The sequence below is a fragment of the Gymnodraco acuticeps genome, unplaced genomic scaffold (genome assembly GCF_902827175.1).
Source record: "Gymnodraco acuticeps unplaced genomic scaffold, fGymAcu1.1, whole genome shotgun sequence".
NCBI lineage: Eukaryota > Metazoa > Chordata > Actinopteri > Perciformes > Bathydraconidae > Gymnodraco > Gymnodraco acuticeps.
This window is the reverse complement of record NW_022991628.1, coordinates 1,261,337-1,278,411: the sequence shown is the minus strand read 5'-3', so window position 1 is coordinate 1,278,411 and position 17,075 is coordinate 1,261,337. Positions and strand designations below refer to the sequence as shown.

The 17,075-nt window shown below is 40.0% G+C and overlaps 1 protein-coding gene across 2 annotated transcripts; it reads left to right on the top strand.

The window, feature by feature from the left end:
* The first annotated feature begins 446 nt into the window (after positions 1 to 446).
* Positions 447 to 12,409, top strand: cercam (cerebral endothelial cell adhesion molecule). 2 transcript variants are annotated; one of them, XM_034198172.1, is made up of 12 exons: positions 447 to 773; positions 2,119 to 2,229; positions 4,662 to 4,779; positions 4,992 to 5,126; positions 5,399 to 5,603; positions 5,719 to 5,838; positions 5,983 to 6,059; positions 6,355 to 6,461; positions 6,835 to 6,967; positions 7,730 to 7,857; positions 8,376 to 8,579; positions 10,586 to 12,409. In XM_034198172.1, exons 1-12 carry the CDS (start codon positions 571 to 573, stop codon positions 10,812 to 10,814), a joined length of 1,770 nt encoding a protein of 589 aa, XP_034054063.1. In that variant the 5' UTR covers positions 447 to 570; the 3' UTR covers positions 10,815 to 12,409. The 2 variants fall into 2 exon arrangements, with proteins under 2 accessions (XP_034054063.1, XP_034054064.1); XM_034198173.1 differs by having other exon boundaries at positions 620 to 850.
* Positions 12,410 to 17,075: the final 4,666 nt, after the last annotated feature.

The following is a 17,075-nucleotide window of genomic DNA, read 5'->3' as shown; positions in this document are numbered from 1 at the left end:
CTTCTTTTGGATCAAATCCTCCCTCTGCTGGTGAAACTCTGAAACTGCTGCCAGAAAGAGACCCAGAAACATACCATCCTGTTGTCCTTCCGATTAGTTATACATCTCTCATACAATTGATATGCCATAACAGTAAAGAACAGTGTTTCTGACATGGTAAACTATTTACATTTAAACTATACAAGTACGTGTTATAAACACAGTTAAAAGTTATTGGGCCTACAATACACTGATGTTTTAGTGTAGAGGATAGAGTGTCTGACTGCATGATGACTGATAATCTTTATAGTTTATGTCACAGTTGTCTGCAGAGATTTTTTTACGAGTAACTACAATCGGGCCAAATCACGCCTTCTCATTCACCGATGCTCAACGTTGTCAGACTTTTCCTGATGCTTAGCAAGCGGAAGTTGTAATGTTGTTCCGTTTGGATTTGTTGATGGAAAAAGCCCAGCTCTTACAAAACGAAGGGGGGGTTTGAACATTTGGGAAAAGCCTTTTTATTTTTTTCTTGGACTGCTGACGCGTCCACCGGCTGTGTAGCTGGAGCACCGTGGCACAGCTTCCACCATGTTTCTCCACTTTTTAGTGTTAGGGGCCTTTGTTTTGCATTCAGAATGTTACTTTTCGGAGGAAATATACCCGGAGGAGTCGCAGATTCAGCTTCCTACGGTGGTGATCGCGATCCTAGCCCGAAACACAGCTCACTCCCTGCCGTACTACCTCGGGGCTCTGGAGAGACTCAACTACCCCAAAGATCGCATCACCGTGTGGTGGGTTTTCCTGCATGCTGCTGGGCTGTTTGTGGAGGGGGTCCTCCTTTTATCCGACTATAGCAGCCGTTCAAAAGGTCAATAGCATTTAAATTAGTTTGAGGAAGCAGCAGAGTCCTACCCCTCCCCTACTCCTTCTGTGCCTTTCACAGTCCTGCTGCCTATTTCTCTATCACTCCGCCGCATGCATTTCCTACTGTGTGGTCTATGACATTTTATCCTAGCTGTTTGTTTATTACTGATTTCTGAGCGACCTTTTTTTTTTTAATACAAATGTGACTAGCACTAGTGATTGTATAGAAGATGATTAGTGCCAAATGAGAACAATGTTTTGGGCATGTGAAAACAAATCTGAATTCTGAGATTTAAGTCAGAACTCAAAACAATAATCTTTTTATCACATTCCACATTTGTATTTCTTATGTGGCCTTAATCCTCTTCCATATAATTGAACCCAGCATATTTAACTGTCTTTTCAAATATGCTTCTGTGGAGGTTTATAATTATAGTTGTGTCATAAAGTTGTATCATTTAACATTTCGGCTTGTTTGATAAGATGAACCTAGTTCCAGGAAAAAATACAGTTACCTGGTTGCAGTTACCTGGTTGCCTTGCAAAATAGAGCTGGGATAATCCAGACATTATCTGGGCGTGTACTAGAATACTGTTCTAGTATTTGTATTTCATTGATTTATATATGCTTAAAATAGATATTCTTTACAGTAAATGTTGTCACTGTACATTTTAGAACGTTAACATATTAAGCATGTCAATGTATTTTTCAATATTGGTGTTATAAGAATGTATAGGCAGCATTTTGAAGTACACTTTCAACATGGAAAATCGGATTCACAGTATGAGTCATTCCATATCAATATCATGACAAAGTGCCTTTTCCCAAAACATATTGAGAAGTTGAAGTTGGATGAACTACCAATAAGGGGTAACTGTTTTCAGATAATTCAAAAATGACATAACTGAAAAATCATATTTCATCTATTTGATGCAAAAACCATACAATCCAGTATTGCAATGGAGAATCATTGCTAAATGATTTATATGTAGGCCCAAAATGACCTTACATACCCCAAATTATTCTGGAAAACAACTCTTTTGAAGAATGCTCTCTCAATTTTGCAATAACTCTAGGCTGCTCTACCAAATCAAGATGTGCTTAAAATGTAAAAAGAAAAATGAATCGCAGAGATCCGACTAGCAATTCATTGTTTGTGTTAAAGTTGTTGTAATTAATTCTCCCTCAATGAAACCACAAACATTTGAAGCTTCAGTTCTCCAGTCATCATTCTGCATTCGTCTCACACCCTGCCTTCTCTGTGCTCCTCAGGGCAGCCACGGATCACAATGTGGATAACACCACAGCAATACTGAAAGAGTGGCTGACTGTCATGCAGCAATTCTACCATTATGTTGAGTGGAGACCAATGGAACAGCCCACGTAAGTACGAATGCATGAATGTATTGAACCTTATTTACATTAGGGATCTGGGTAAGCAAAGATCCTGCCCTGACCCTGTAGGTCAGGGGTGGCCAACTAGTCAGAGGTTAAGAGCCACATGTTTTCTATGTTACTGCAAGGAGCCACATCAAACACACAGTCACTGATACCGCTTGTTTCAGTTTTTTGTTTTCTGGAGACAAGATTTCAACCACGTCACTGATTCATTTTTGTGGCATTGGGATATATATTTTTAAAATCCTCTGGAGCAGAGAGAGGAGCTGTGGATTATTGTTATTGATTAATGCATCAGTGTTTCTTAGGGTCAAAAACACTAAACCCACAAATTAAAATGAAAGCGTTTAGTTTATTTAATAAAAGAGCACATGTTCAATGTGAAAAGTGACAGTAGTTATAGATTATTTGCAATTTGATGCTATATATATTTTTTAAAAGTATATATATAACACCTTGAATTTCAGGGGGGGCGCGGGGCTCCGTTGGCGGCTCGCAGTGCCCCTCCAAGACAATGGTAGGGGAAACACTGAATAGTGTTTAATCAACAATAGGTTTCCCCCCTCAAAGGTGATTGGTTCACTGCATTGCAGGTATTATTGTGATTGGCTGTTGGGCCACATCAAAATTAGACGCGCTGTCATCCTCTCATACTGACACCTGACACCACACATACACACGTAGGGAGAGCCGGGACGAAAGTAACACGGGACCAAAGTAACGGAGCGATTTTATCCGAGCCCAAACAACTTTGACCGGCCAAATTACGTCAGAATGATCAGCATTCAATACTTAACAGACCTACTAAATATCAGGTTTAACTGTCAGTGTTGTCACGATACCAACATTTTGGTTTCGATACCAAGTCAAGAATTGCGATTCCGATTATTTTTCTTAAAAAACGGGAAACAGTCTTAAATGTAATTATTGTGCTTTATGTCACACCAGAATCATAACCATAACACAAACTTTTAAACAATGAGAACAGTAAATACAATAAATGACAAGAATTCGTATTAAATAAAATTAATAAATGTCTTACAGACAGGCCTCGTGGTGTCCGTAGGCTTGCCCTCACTGTCAGAGATATAGCTCAAATACTTCCAAATGTAGCTTCTGGCATATTTTTTGTCAACAAGCCGAGGCGCAGCGGCAGCTGCACTCCCACTTGCAGCCATGCTTCTCGTTTTCTCACATTCTCTGGCAGCTAGCGCGTGCATGAGAGAGGGGAGGGACTTAGAGCGTGCTTGAGAGGGAGGGACTGCAGGCACGGCTGCAGTGCAGGGAGTGGAAGCAGAGCGCTGAACACACACGGCTCTTATTAAAACAGCGCTTTCTCACCGGAGTACTTTCCCCCGTCATTCTTAAAGTACCGATACTAATGAAACGGAGGAATCGTAACGATGTTAACGACAGGGTATCGCGGTATACCTTTCAAGTATCGGAACACCGTGCAACACTAGTCAGGAGTCAGTGTCTCTCCCCCAAACTCACACATATACAATTCGATATGAACTGAAGAGCCGCATGAAACTAGGCAAAGAGCCGCATGCGGCTCGAGAGCCGCGGGTTGGCCACCCCTGCTGTAGGTCATGTGTAGATAGAAGAACATCTTACCCAGCACACTTCAGCTGTTTTTATTTATTCAGGATAAGTTACATTTAGTATTTTACATGTTTTGTCTTTTTTCTCAACGTTTTTTAAAAACACCTTTATAGCCTCTAGTTTACATACAGTATAAGTAATAGTGGAGCGACTGTGTTCCCTAAAAAGAAAACTGTTTACGTTGCAAAATAAGGAATGATGCAGCACGCCCCTGCTTGTCCATACAACCTGACTGTGTGGACGTCTGTCTGAGATGAAGAATGCATTAGTGGAATTTGTTTGTGCATGTCAAGTATACACTCTACTCTGCTTAAAGTCACTTAACTCTATAAACTGTCAATAGTGGTGTGCATATACTTGACATACACAGAGTTAGCTATATGTAGTAGAAACCATAACGCCTTAACATAATTATAAATGATGAAGTATTATAAATGGGGATGCAATGCAACTTTTTTATAATTGATTAATCTGGTTGTCTTTTCTTGATTTATTCTTTTGTTCTATAAAATGTAAGACACATATATCCATCCCCGAATATCAAAGTACAAGGTTATGTCTTTACAACTCTGGATTTGTCAGTCCAAAACCACAAGACATTTGATTTAATATGATATAAATCAGAAGGGCAGGAAATATCAAGATTTGAGCAGCTGAAAGCACCATTTTCTGCCGCTTTAGCTAAAACATATGGATATCAAAAATGTTGGCAATTATTTATCCGTTTATCATCTTTTCATTACAACTTTTACGAGGATTAGGCCAATTAGTTCCACAATAACCTACAGTCTCTTTATTTCCCTCTCCCTTAGGTCCTATGCAGGAGAGATGGGTCCTAAGCATTGGCCCAACTCCAGATATGAGTATGTGATGAAGCTGAAGCAGTCAGCTCTCGACTTCGCCAGGAAGCGATGGGCCGATTATATCCTGGTACATAATAAGATATCTCTTGTGACAGCTCTATAAGAATCCTTTCAGCTCCTTCCCTTGATTTATCCGATGAGATCTTGTCCCTCTTTGTTATTTCAGCCAAGAAAGAGATCTGGCAGCGGCCTGTTCAAGAGACATGACAATAACTCTATAATATATATATATATATAATCTCTCTTTTTTCCTTTGTGTCCTTTCTGTGTCTGTTTCAGTACACTGACACTGACAATATCCTCACCAACCCGGAGACCCTCAATCTTTTGATAGCCGAGAACAAGTCAGCCATCGCTCCCATGCTCGACTCTCAGGGAGCATACTCCAACTACTGGTGTGGTATCACTCCACAGGTGAGGGTGAAATGGATGGTGATTAATTATCCACAAGAAAGGAATGAAAATACATGTGGAGAAAAAGTCAGTAGGACTAATAGGCGTGAATTAGTAAGAGAAACTTGTATTCTAAATAACCATACTTTAAGAAAATAGATGTATGTATATTCCGTACACATAGGAAGCATACAAAAATGACTACCAAAAAGATCCCTACCTAAAAGTTGTTTTCAGGAACTTTAAAATAACATCTTCCAACATAATACTCCATGTCTCTCTGTCTCTCTCAGGGATATTATCGGCGAACAGCAGAGTATTTCCCCACCCGGCACCGTCACAGACTGGGCTGCTACCCTGTGCCCATGATCCACTCCACCTTTCTGCTGGATTTAAGGAAGGAAGGCATGAAGAATCTGGCCTTCTTCCCCCCCCACGAGGACTACTCATGGCCCTATGACGACATCATAGTGTTCGCCTTCTCCTGCCGGGCTGCAGGTTTGTTAGTCGTTGTGCTTTTGTTATAGCGTCAGGTAGAATCATGTCTTTTTAAAGGGGAAACAAACTAGGATGTAACAGAATGAATGACTCATACTTTCTTTATGCTTCTCAGAGGTACAGATGTACCTGATTAACAAGGAACGATACGGGTACGTGAACGTACCGCCCAAACCTCAACACACCTTGGAAGATGATCGCCTCACCTTTGTCCACGTCCACCTTGAATCCATGAGTGAGAGCTGAGACTGTTTTCACTGTTTTTAGTAGAAGAGAGATATTAGCTATGAAAATAGGATAGAAAAATAAACTGATACACCGTATTTATTCTGACTGCAGTCCTTTTAAGTTCATCCTGTTTTTTTCCTTTGTCAAACAGTTTTTGGTCCTCCAATGCAGCACTCAAAATACGTCCATATGTTCCAAAAACAGAGAGACCTCATGGGCTTTGATGAGGTGAGAGACATCTCCTTGTTTTAATACATTTTCTCATAAACATGTCAATGAAATAGCCGAGGTCTAGTAGTCAAAAAGAATACATATCAAACATGGTTTCTGGCAAAGAAGTAGCTATGGCTTAGGGAAAACACCATTTCTATATATTTCTATATTGTTTACATGGTGTAAATAGAGATTCAATTGCCTATAGTAGATGTAGCATCTGTGAAAAGAATATAGTCCTAACTTTTAAGAAATTAAAGACTTGTATAAAGTCAAAGCTGGGAGTTCATTGTATTTGTCCTCTCTTCAGATTTATCTGATTAATCTGAGACGGCGTGATGACCGTAGGGACCGGATGTTGTTCTCTCTCAATGAGCTGGAGATTGACGTCAAGGTGGTGGACGCTGTGGATGGAAAGTGAGCAAACTCTCAGGGAAACACTGGCTTTAGGGAGAAAACTCAACTGGTTTAGAGTATGTTTTAATTGTTAGTGTGTGAGAAAGAAAGAAGATTATGGCAGAACAGATATATTGGAGGATAAAGAAAATTCCCCACAGAAATTAACTGATAAATTGGCTTGTGATTTGGATCAATTGTACTATTATTTAATGATGATGATTTGAAAATATCTTGATTATGGCCATTTATTTCAAAAGTAAAGTTTTAGCATACTGTTCACTGTACCTGTGCACAACATTTTGAAGGCAGTGGTCGCATTGAGGTTGTCCGTGGAATGATTTGAATAAAACAATATTCAATAATATATTAATAAATATGTTTGTTTGTGCAGTGCACTGAACAGCAGCGACATTAAGATCCTGGGTGTTGACCTCCTGCCAGGATACTACGACCCGTTCTCTGGACGCACCCTGACCAAAGGGGAGGTGGGCTGCTTCCTCAGCCACTTCTTCATCTGGAAGGAGGTGAGAAGAGATGCCAAGTGTACAGACATGAAGGTTTTTGTTGACATGACCCAAAGTGGTTTGTAGAGAACTATACACAGGTAGTATGACCATGAGGATTTACATTGAAATTCCGCTGTTGGGTTTCACTGAATATAATTTATCTCAATTTTGTAACTTTTCTCTTGTTATTTCACTCACTGCAATTTATAAAATATTTCTTAGTTTTCTTTTAAAGAAGTCTATGAGAAAAGGACCATGAAAATGAAAGTAAAACAATTCTTAGTGCAATTATTATTTCAAAAACTCATTTGAAGTGTTCTTCCTTAGAGTATGGTTTTCAAACATTTAATTTATGGGCACATTTAGAGTAAAATAGACAATACAGAATTTATTTTTTGGTTGTACTTTTGGTTGTGAACCGAATAACTTGATGGGATTTTCAGGTTACAAATTATTAAATTGTTACAATATCCTTACACACCGGGGACACATATTTATGTATTAAAGACATGAAAAAGTGAATTTTGCATAATAGGTGACCTTTAAAATATATTAATATTTGGTAGACTGAAATTCACAAAATTCAAAATGGACCCAAATTGAAACACAAGCCCACTATGTATACTCTCAGACACTCAGAGTATTTGTTTTACTGTTTTTGAGTCCAACCCCTATTAGTCACTGTTCGATCTTTGTTTCTCCCTCTTTTTTTGTTTTTTCTGTATTCCTTAACCCTCTCTTGGTCCTTCTGAAACTGATGGATTCCCCTCTTGTCGTCAGATCGTGGAGCTACAGATGGACAAGGCCCTTGTGCTCGAAGACGATGTTCGTTTCCAGGCCAACTTCAAGCGACGGGCCCTCAGACTTATGGAGGAGGTGGAGCAGGAGGATCTGGACTGGGACATCATGTAAGAAATGATTATTGATGCAGTTGTTGTTCTGGCAGGGATGGCTAAGGTTAGGTTGAGTCAACAAAGTCTCCTTAATGGTATGTTGTGTGTGCCTGTGTAGAGGAATTAAGTAAGAAGTCATTGAAAAAATATATTTCTAGGAATTCATTCTACACATGTGTAACAGTGTTTCAGTTATTCAGGTATCCAAAGGACATAGAAACACATGGTTTTAATTGTAGTCATATTTAGATGATCAGACGCAGAGTGGAAATAGTTTATTGGCAGGAACATGTGAAGTGTACAAGCATCTTCTTTGCGTTGTCTGTATTGTGGTTGCCATGACTTTCTGAATTTGGTTCAAAACACATGCAGAACAAATGCTACAGAAAAAAATGTTACTCCTACCATGATAACCAACACATATGGCAGCAAAGAACAGCAGCAGATATCAGGACTTTGTTGTTTGGGACATTGCGTCCTTCACCATTGTTTTTGTTCTTTTTTGTTCTCATTGTGGCTTAATCCTGCTACAGATACTTTGGCAGAAAGCAAGTGAATCCTGGAAAGGAAAAGCCGGTGGAGAATGTTCACAACTTGGTAATGGCCGACTACTCGTACTGGACTCTGTCCTACGCCATCTCCCTGCAGGGAGCGCAGAAACTGCTCAACGCTGAGCCGCTGTCCAAGATGCTTCCTGTCGATGAATTCCTCCCCATCATGTATGACAAACATCCCAAGTATGTATGACGACGAAAATACGTTGTACCTTCTTTTTTATTTGTTTTTAATCTTTGCTCTTCATATTCAGCGACTTTTAGGATCAAACCTGTTTTTTGTACTTTACAACCTCCCTGCACTGTCAAACCCATAAATCTGAAACCAGCTTCATAAAGGAAAAATGCATTACTCCCTATGGTTGCCTAAACTTGCATACACGCTATATATTTAGTATAGTTTGTTGTGGAGTAAGTAGATTAAAGACTGAAGTGAAGTATGGTTTCTTTAGGGAAAATAAGTATGTTGTGGCCATAATCTCTATTCTTGTTTTTTTAATATGTAGTTATTTTCGAGTTAAATGAGAACACTACATGTTTCTCTTCATGAGCTGCAGGTTACATTGCAGTATGTCTTTAATGGAATTATTATCTGTATTTGGAGCAGTATGGTGGCCAGATATGCTTTAACAGCCAGAGTTGATTTCGATCTGTTTGTGGCAGACTTGTGATGATCTTTTGGAAAATAAAGTCAAGTTCTTTTTTGGCATGGTTTTGGAAGGAAATGCTACTTGCCATGGAATTTTTACAAGACATTTGCACAGTCAGTTTGCCCAGAGGATGAATCAAATATTACATTTTTCATCAGTCAAATACTTGCTATCTTCAATCCATATTTTTCAGAATAATAATAATCACATTCCCATCAGCATTGACTTTAATTTGTCTTGAGTGCTAATAAGAAAATGCGAGCATGGTCACAAAATCAACTAAGATGGCAAACTTAGTGAACTTTATGCCTGCAAAACAAAGCATGTAAGCAATGTCTTTTTTCAGATGTTAGCATGCCAACAGTTGCATTTTTCTTAGAACAGCAATGTGCATAAGTATAGCCTCACAAAGCAGATTCTATGGCAGTAAAGTAGTTTACGTTATTTCATTCACGTTGGCTTACCTCAAGACTGTTGTATTTTTCGACTGCATCTTTATGCAACCCTGACCCAATTTTGAACCCTAATCTTTTTGTCATTAGCCCTAACCAAATGACTTTTCTCATCACCCCACAGTCATTGTCTGACAGAGTAACTGAGACACATATGGGGCACTGACTGTAGGAGATGAAATGCACCTTGGGGCTGAAGGGCCTGCAAACCAGAAGGCTTGGCAGTGTTTGTGTGCTCCATCATGTGTGCAAAACTGGCTCAAAGCCAACCCACTTTCCATATTCTCTCTCTCACCTCTGTGATTTTAATTCGATATGCTTGACTGGTCCGCTAAGAATGCACAACGACCGCACGCTACACGTCCTGCTGTCGCCCTCTATACTAACACTAACTGAAATCAGCCTCTGTCTCCATCTCTTTTCAAACCAGTGTATTCCCAAAAAATCAGGACATACTACCAATAGCAGAGATGGCAAAAGTAAACACATCCTTTACTGATACTCCTGTTTAAAAATGCTCTGGTAAAAGTAGAAGTACTGACTAAACTTCTTTACTCAAGTAAAAGTAAAGAAGTGTGGGCTTCGAAATTTACTTAAGTAAAAAGTACCCATAACTACCAACAGTTTTAAAGAGTAACTGACCTCCCTTTATCTTAATAGAACAATGATGTCATTGATAGCTAATGAATGTTTCGATGCTGAACAACGGCAAAATGACAATGTTTTCATTGTTCAGAGAAGACCAGGAAATGAAGGATACACGGATTGTGTTAAAATCCATAGGCATGCAATGACTCTAAATAATAATGATCACGCCACCAAACACAGATTAAAACTAAAGTAAATAACCTGTTTTGAAAATGTAAGAAGTAAAAGTACAGGTATTTGTAGTGGAGTACTGATACCAGAAAAATGTACTTAAGTACAGTGACTAAGTATTTGTACTCCACTACTTCCCACCTCTGGCCAAAAGTGATAACTGAATTGTTGTGAAATAAAAATCGGAGATGCAGTTTTTCTTCTGTTATTAGGAGTTAAATATATATTAAAAGGAAGTCTAATCTCTTTCACTGTTCTCTCTCTGCAGTGAGGACTACAAGTCCCATTTCTCAAACAGAAGCTTACAAGCCTACAGCACACACCCCCTGCTGGTCCAGCCGTGTCAGTACGCCGGTGATCCTGATTGGGTGAGCGACACGGAGACGTCGACTCTGTGGGACGATGACGCTGTCCGCACAGATTGGAGGGGCTCCCACAAGACCCTGAAAGGGGCTTCGCCGCCTCCACTGTCTGCCGCCTACAAGGATGAACTTTAGAGAGAGCAGACGTATCGGCCGAGATCCTGCGGGTCAAAAGGCCATGAGTTCAGAGAGACAGATGCTGAGGGGATAAAGTGTTCCAAGACTTTATTTCAGTCCACTCTGTCACCACACATGTTTTTTTGACTGGACTTTTCAAAGCGTGCAGCAAATGTGTGGAAAATGGATGGAAACAGTATAAAGGACAGTGTTAAGTGAGGCTGTTTTGTAAAGACGTGTAAAACATTTGGTGTTTTAGTTCTCGTATGAACATCGACACTTTTAGTCAGACATTTTTACAACTTGTATTCTGTTGGGTGCTGAATGAGGCTCCTGAAGCTGCACTGCTCTAAACTCCAGGCAAGTCTGGACAAAATATGATATTCTTTTTTATTTTTACCTTGTTGGTAGATCAATCTTTCTATCCATTCCTCCATTGGTGCATGTCTTTCATTGGAACTGTTAACAGTTATATTTAACACAAGGCTTGGCTAACTCTAATTAATATTTCCATTGGCTTTATTAGCAGTTTTGAAGCTGATGTACCTGATGGTTTCTAGGGACAGTGTAAGACTGAATGTTTGCATTTGGCAATCAAAGCATTTTTTATAAATCTTTTTTTATATAAAGTCATAGGGAGATTAACTGAAACAATCTCGAGTGCTAAAACCAATTCTCCCCTTTGGCTGACTTTTAATATTTCGCTCATTTCACATTGAGTTACAGAAATTGGATATCAATTTTGAAGTTTGCACAATATTTTTTAAGCACTCCATTTTTTTGCCATTATAGTTTATATTGTCAAACCCTTAAAGTGGTTCATACATTTCATTTGAATCAGCAGTAATCACAATTCCTCTAGCTGTTTGCAGGCTTTTCAAATTACAGCTACAGGACCTATTTTATGTATTTTTTTTTACTTATGCTGACATCTTTATACACCCTACTCTGAAATAAATAGTATTTTGGGAAGTCATTTTATGGAATAAATGCAGCATGTTGATATGTTACCTCCATATGTTGGCAATCTAACTGTGTTATATCTTGTTCAAAAAGGACCAAAGAAGAAATCTTTAACAGCCATATCACGACACAGCCTTAAATAACCTATTTGTAACATCCTTGGGATTCTTAAATCTAGAAGTGTTTTGACATTTGTCTGCACAGCAATGCAAGTAACTGATGTGGTAATTTAAATGGATATATTTCAATTAACATCATCAAGTTACACTAAACTTATATTATGGATTTCCATATTCATAAGCAAGTGCAATGGCCTAATTTCATGTATTCCTTTTCTATCTGTTATTATGAGTGTTGCTTTCCCTTTATATGTCTTAATTTATTTTTTGATGCAGAAAATGGATGAGTAACAAAACATGATGTCAAGCATGAAATCAAAGTGCAATGGCTTTTCTGACAAAGCCTCTCTGTTTGTCTTCTAGCAATACATTGGTATTTCAATGTTGTTTAACAGAATGTTTGATGAACTGTAAAGCAAACTTTTAACATTTTGAAAACATGAAAGTGTAGTTTTGATAATGTTCTTTTACTGTCTGGCTGCGATGATTATTATGTTTTATAATTTAATAAACACCAAACTTTCTGATAAAGAATTGTCCAAGTATATGGTAATTCAAAGATGATGTACTGACAGAAATCCACCACAAGAGGGATAGTATTTTGACTGAAAAAACATCATCCAAATGAAAACAAAACAAAGGGGGGACTACTTCTGCTTAGCTTTTGTTTAATTTACAAACATGCACATGTAGGGACATACACTTAGTTATGCAATTACATCACAGGGTTTTAAGAAGTCAACAAAGTTCAAAGGTTGGTGTAGACAGATTTTCTCAGTTTCAGACGTACGGCCACACACAGAGAAAGCATAGAGATTGACTACAGCTCTGAGATTAAGCAGCTCTCCTGCTCAAAGCTGTATGAACTGGAGAGAACCTACTCTCACAGGAGGGGACCCAAACTCAGTGCCTCATTGGCTGTTGGCCTGGAGGTGGGGATTCACGTGGTCAACTTGCACATGGTTCAGGGCAAAAGCTCCTGAGGTTTCATAATGGTGAGGTACTTAGGCAGGAATATGTCTGGCTTTACAATTGTGTAATTTCTCACCATTTAGTTCCTTACTGCAAGATTATACGACTAGGTATCCAATGCCTCACATCTAACTACATACATGATGTCTTATGCATATCTGATGTTCCACTTCTGCTCATTTGGTCTCTGGACCGTAAGGACTCTCAACAACATCTGCTATCCTGTCTCCCCCCCACCCCCCCCCACACACTTACAGTTTACATAATTCAATCTAAATAGAACAAAAAACAAATTGACTGCTTCAGTGTAAACATCTCATGTAAATACTAGTTACCTGGATGTAATTCTGGATCTATGAGTACATGTATAACCCTCTCTAACAGGCCCTATTGGTTTACTCCATCCTGAGGCAGATCAGGTTATAACATAGCATGCATGCCTTATAGAATAGCGGCACAACCGTCTGCTCCCTTTTTAGCACAGCAAAGGCGGGAGGGGCCAGCTGGGCATGCAGTTAGAGAGCATGTGTTCTTAGAATGAATGTTACATACTAATATTACTATTATTGTTGTGGAAATAATTATCATAAGACGCCAATTAGTAACATACAGGACAAACCTCGATGTCTGTTTACCTTCTTTAAGGACACAGGCGGCTTAGCCAATAATGTTATTGTTCCCATTCTGTGACCGGTCAATACTGGGTCACAGATGGTCTGTGTTGTGGGTACACTGGGACACTTCCTTCTCTGTATTTGTGGACTCCAAGGTAAAATCTTCGAGGTCATAAGTGTCCGAGGCAAGTAGCTCTGTGTTCCCACACTGTTTAGGCTATCTCCTCAAATATGTTGTTTACTCTCTGCGAAACCAGTTAGATGGGCTGGCAAGAGAGAGGCTCTCCAGAATTGACGTGGCAACTCTACCGTGAAGTCAGAACCTCTGACTCTTGGACTTGTGATGTGAATCCTCCGGCCGTTAACTCCAAATAAACCATCATGTGTTTGACATCAAAGCTACTGCTCTTCCCGTGTCTCCTTCCTGAGTCGGTGACTCCCACTGCATAGCTACACAGAAGTTTCCATTACAATTATTACTATAATGTATATGCTTTGACTTATAATTGGCTTTGCTATTAGTAAACCCCTGAGGCTAATGATGTGATGTGCTCCCAGCTGGGACACAATCCGTGCATATAGCAGCCAAGACCCAGCTGCTGACAGGCCAGGCCACTGAAAACTGCTCGCCTGAGAGTCCCAGAGCCAGGTAAAGTGTGTAAAATCACTATCAAATGGTTGCCACACACACTTCGCACCAAGCATGAGTGAGACATACATCCAAGCATCATATCCCTGTAGACGTTGTTTCAAGAGGCCATTTGCTACGGCTCTGTACCATTAAAGGTCACCTATTATCCAAAATCCACTTTTTCCTGCCTTTTATTCATAAACATGTGTCCCCTCTGTGTAAAGAGATTCTGACATTTTCAGGAAAAACGATTTGCTCACTTTTTGTCCTGATCCATTTATATAAAAACCTGTCTGAAAATGAGCTGATCAGACTTTGGCCACTTTATGATGCCATAACGATTTTTTGGGTTGTGTAACCATTAGCCAATAACCAACCAAGGTAACACCCGCCCAACCATGGGCGCGGGAAGGGGGGTGCTGAGGGCGCTGCAGCACCCCTGTCTGAATTATTATTTGACGGTTATTGCTGCTCCCGCTGTGCATAATCTGTGTAATATCTAGCCAATAAATTCCACATTGTTGGCTACAATTCTGTAGCCCCGGACAATTCTTCCTCAATAATATAATACATTACCGTGCTTCACGTGAACCTCATCATGACACTAGAGAGGACGGCAGGACTGTAGTTTCCAGTGTTCAGTGAATGCAACAGAGGCAAGACACCAGACCAGACCAATCAGAGAGTTGCATGGAAATAAAAGTGTGCTTGTGTCATTCAAGCTCGGCTCTGTGTGTGTGTGTGTGTGTGTGTGTGTGTGTGTGTGTGTGTGTGTGTGTGTGTGTGTGTGTGGAAATAGCGCATTTAGTGTGAGAGAGATACCCTCTCTCACAGAGAGAGATACCCTCTCTCACACGCACTAAATGCGCGAGAGAGACCGATGCCAGCAGCAGGGACCGTATTGTTAGCATCTGGTTAGCTAGCTGCACTAACGGAGCTGTTTGTTCCACAACAAGCTGGAGGAGAGCTCTCCTCTCAGACTGAGAGGCTCAGGTGAGCTAAAGGACTCTCTGAGTGTTTAGATAGTTAACTTTAGTCTACGTTATCTCAGTGGGTCTCAAACGGTTTGGTCACAAATTATTCAAAAGATTATTTCCGCGGCACACCTTCATATGATCATTATAGTTATATAAAACAATAAGAGAATAAAGGAAAACAGTTATGAAATAGCCTACTATATGGCAGTAAAACAAGAATACAGTTTGAAAGGGGAGTGATTTGTAAAAGAAAAAGAACATCTGCTTACAGTTGTGTTTCATCTGGGTGTTGAGAGATGTATCCATAGATCTCTTAATGTTGCTCTCAAAATGCACCAGATTGATGCTTTTAACTTCAATATTTGAAACAAATCTTCCCGGGGGAGCATCCCCCCGGACCCCCTAGAGCAGTGTTTCTCAAACTTTTTCATACCAAGGACCACTTAACCAATAAAAAAACACTCGCGGACCACCTAACTCCACAAATATCCCAAAACACATCGTTTTTTACAAATCGCCTGAAAATGGTACAAACAAGTGGCAACATGTGTGATGAAGGTGTTTATCTGGGCAATAGCATGCAATTGAAAGTGAAACTTAAGCTCGTTCCATTGCGGAGATATTCCCGCGAGAGTGCGAAAATAAATGTATTTATTTCAAATGTGAAATGTTACCAATATACTCACGGACCACTAGGGGGCGCTCACGGACCACCAGTGGTCCGCGGACCACACTTTGAGAAGCACTGCCCTAGAGGAGGTGAGGTGCGCTCCCCACTCGCAAAAAATAGCACTTTACCCCTGCCTATATGCCGTGAGCTGATTATCGAGCCTTCATTGTAACGCGGGTGTACTGTGTGTTTGCGGGAGTGCTTTTGTGCGTGCTCTAGTGCCCGTAATAGTGTTCACTGGAGTCCAGCACCTCAGCACCCCCACTCAAAATACTTTCCCGCGCCTCTGCGCCCAACTTATCACCTGTATCTCCTCCAAAAGCAGGGGTTCCCAAAGTGGGGGTCGCAAGATGATTAACCCTTGTGTGGTGTTCGGGTCAAATTGACCCGATTTCCATTTTCAATGAATACAAACAAATATAAGGATATTTTCGTTCAACCTGAAACTCAATGGCCGGGGCTTATTTATTGTGAAGGACATGTGGAATTGTTTTTATTTTGTTCCACTTATGAAAAAATGCCCACACGCATTTATGTCCTTCATAAGAGGTTCGAGTCAATCTGACCCGGATACAATACCAGGACAGACAGACAGAGAAAAACACACACACACACACACACACACACACACACACACACACACACCACACACACACACACACACACACACACACACACACACACACACACACACACACACACACACAATTGTATGCATAGAGAACCTGTTTGATCCTGTTTTCCCTGATCTACCCTTTGTAGTGTGTACACAAAACTATCCTAGAACATTATAAACATTTTAGATCTTCCAGAAATGTATAAACATTTTACATTTTCTCGCACTGTCCCCCCTCGCACCTGCATGCCGGAGGAGGGACTAAACAGAGACATAACCTCAGTGTAGTAACAGTGTGTTGTGCGTAGATGGCTCTGCTAAGATTGTTCCCTAGTTTAGGTTTCATATTATGTGTTTAGATAGGTTCCTGTTTTATTTTGATAGTCTTGTCCACCCTCATGTGTCTAAAGTACGTTTCCTGCCTTGTCTGTTTTCCCACGGTTGTGATTGTCTAATTGTCTTCACCTGGTGTTGTCTGTCTAGTATATATAGTTCTCGTCTTCCCCTGTCTCGTTGTCAGATTGTCTTGTGTGTTCCAAGCCTTCCAGCGTAAGATCCTTTTGTCATTGTCCATAGAGTTATCGTCCATAGAGTTAGATTAGTGTATTAGTAGTTTTTGTTTTGTTGCTTTATGTATTCAGTGTGTTATGACCTGTCTACATTAAAACACTTTATTTTGATACTTTGTTTGTCTCTGCATCGTGCATTTGGTTCCAC

Excerpts from the sequence above, each read along its gene's own strand:
- cercam (XM_034198172.1), top strand. The coding sequence starts at position 571 with ATGTTTCTCCACTTTTTAGTGTTAGGGGCCTTTGTTTTGCATTCAGAA. Across the intron at positions 5,604-5,718 it reads CTTCTCCTGCCGGGCTGCAG|AGGTACAGATGTACCTGATT; the intron begins GTTTGTTAGTCG and ends TATGCTTCTCAG. Across the intron at positions 6,060-6,354 it reads ACCTCATGGGCTTTGATGAG|ATTTATCTGATTAATCTGAG; the intron begins GTGAGAGACATC and ends TCCTCTCTTCAG.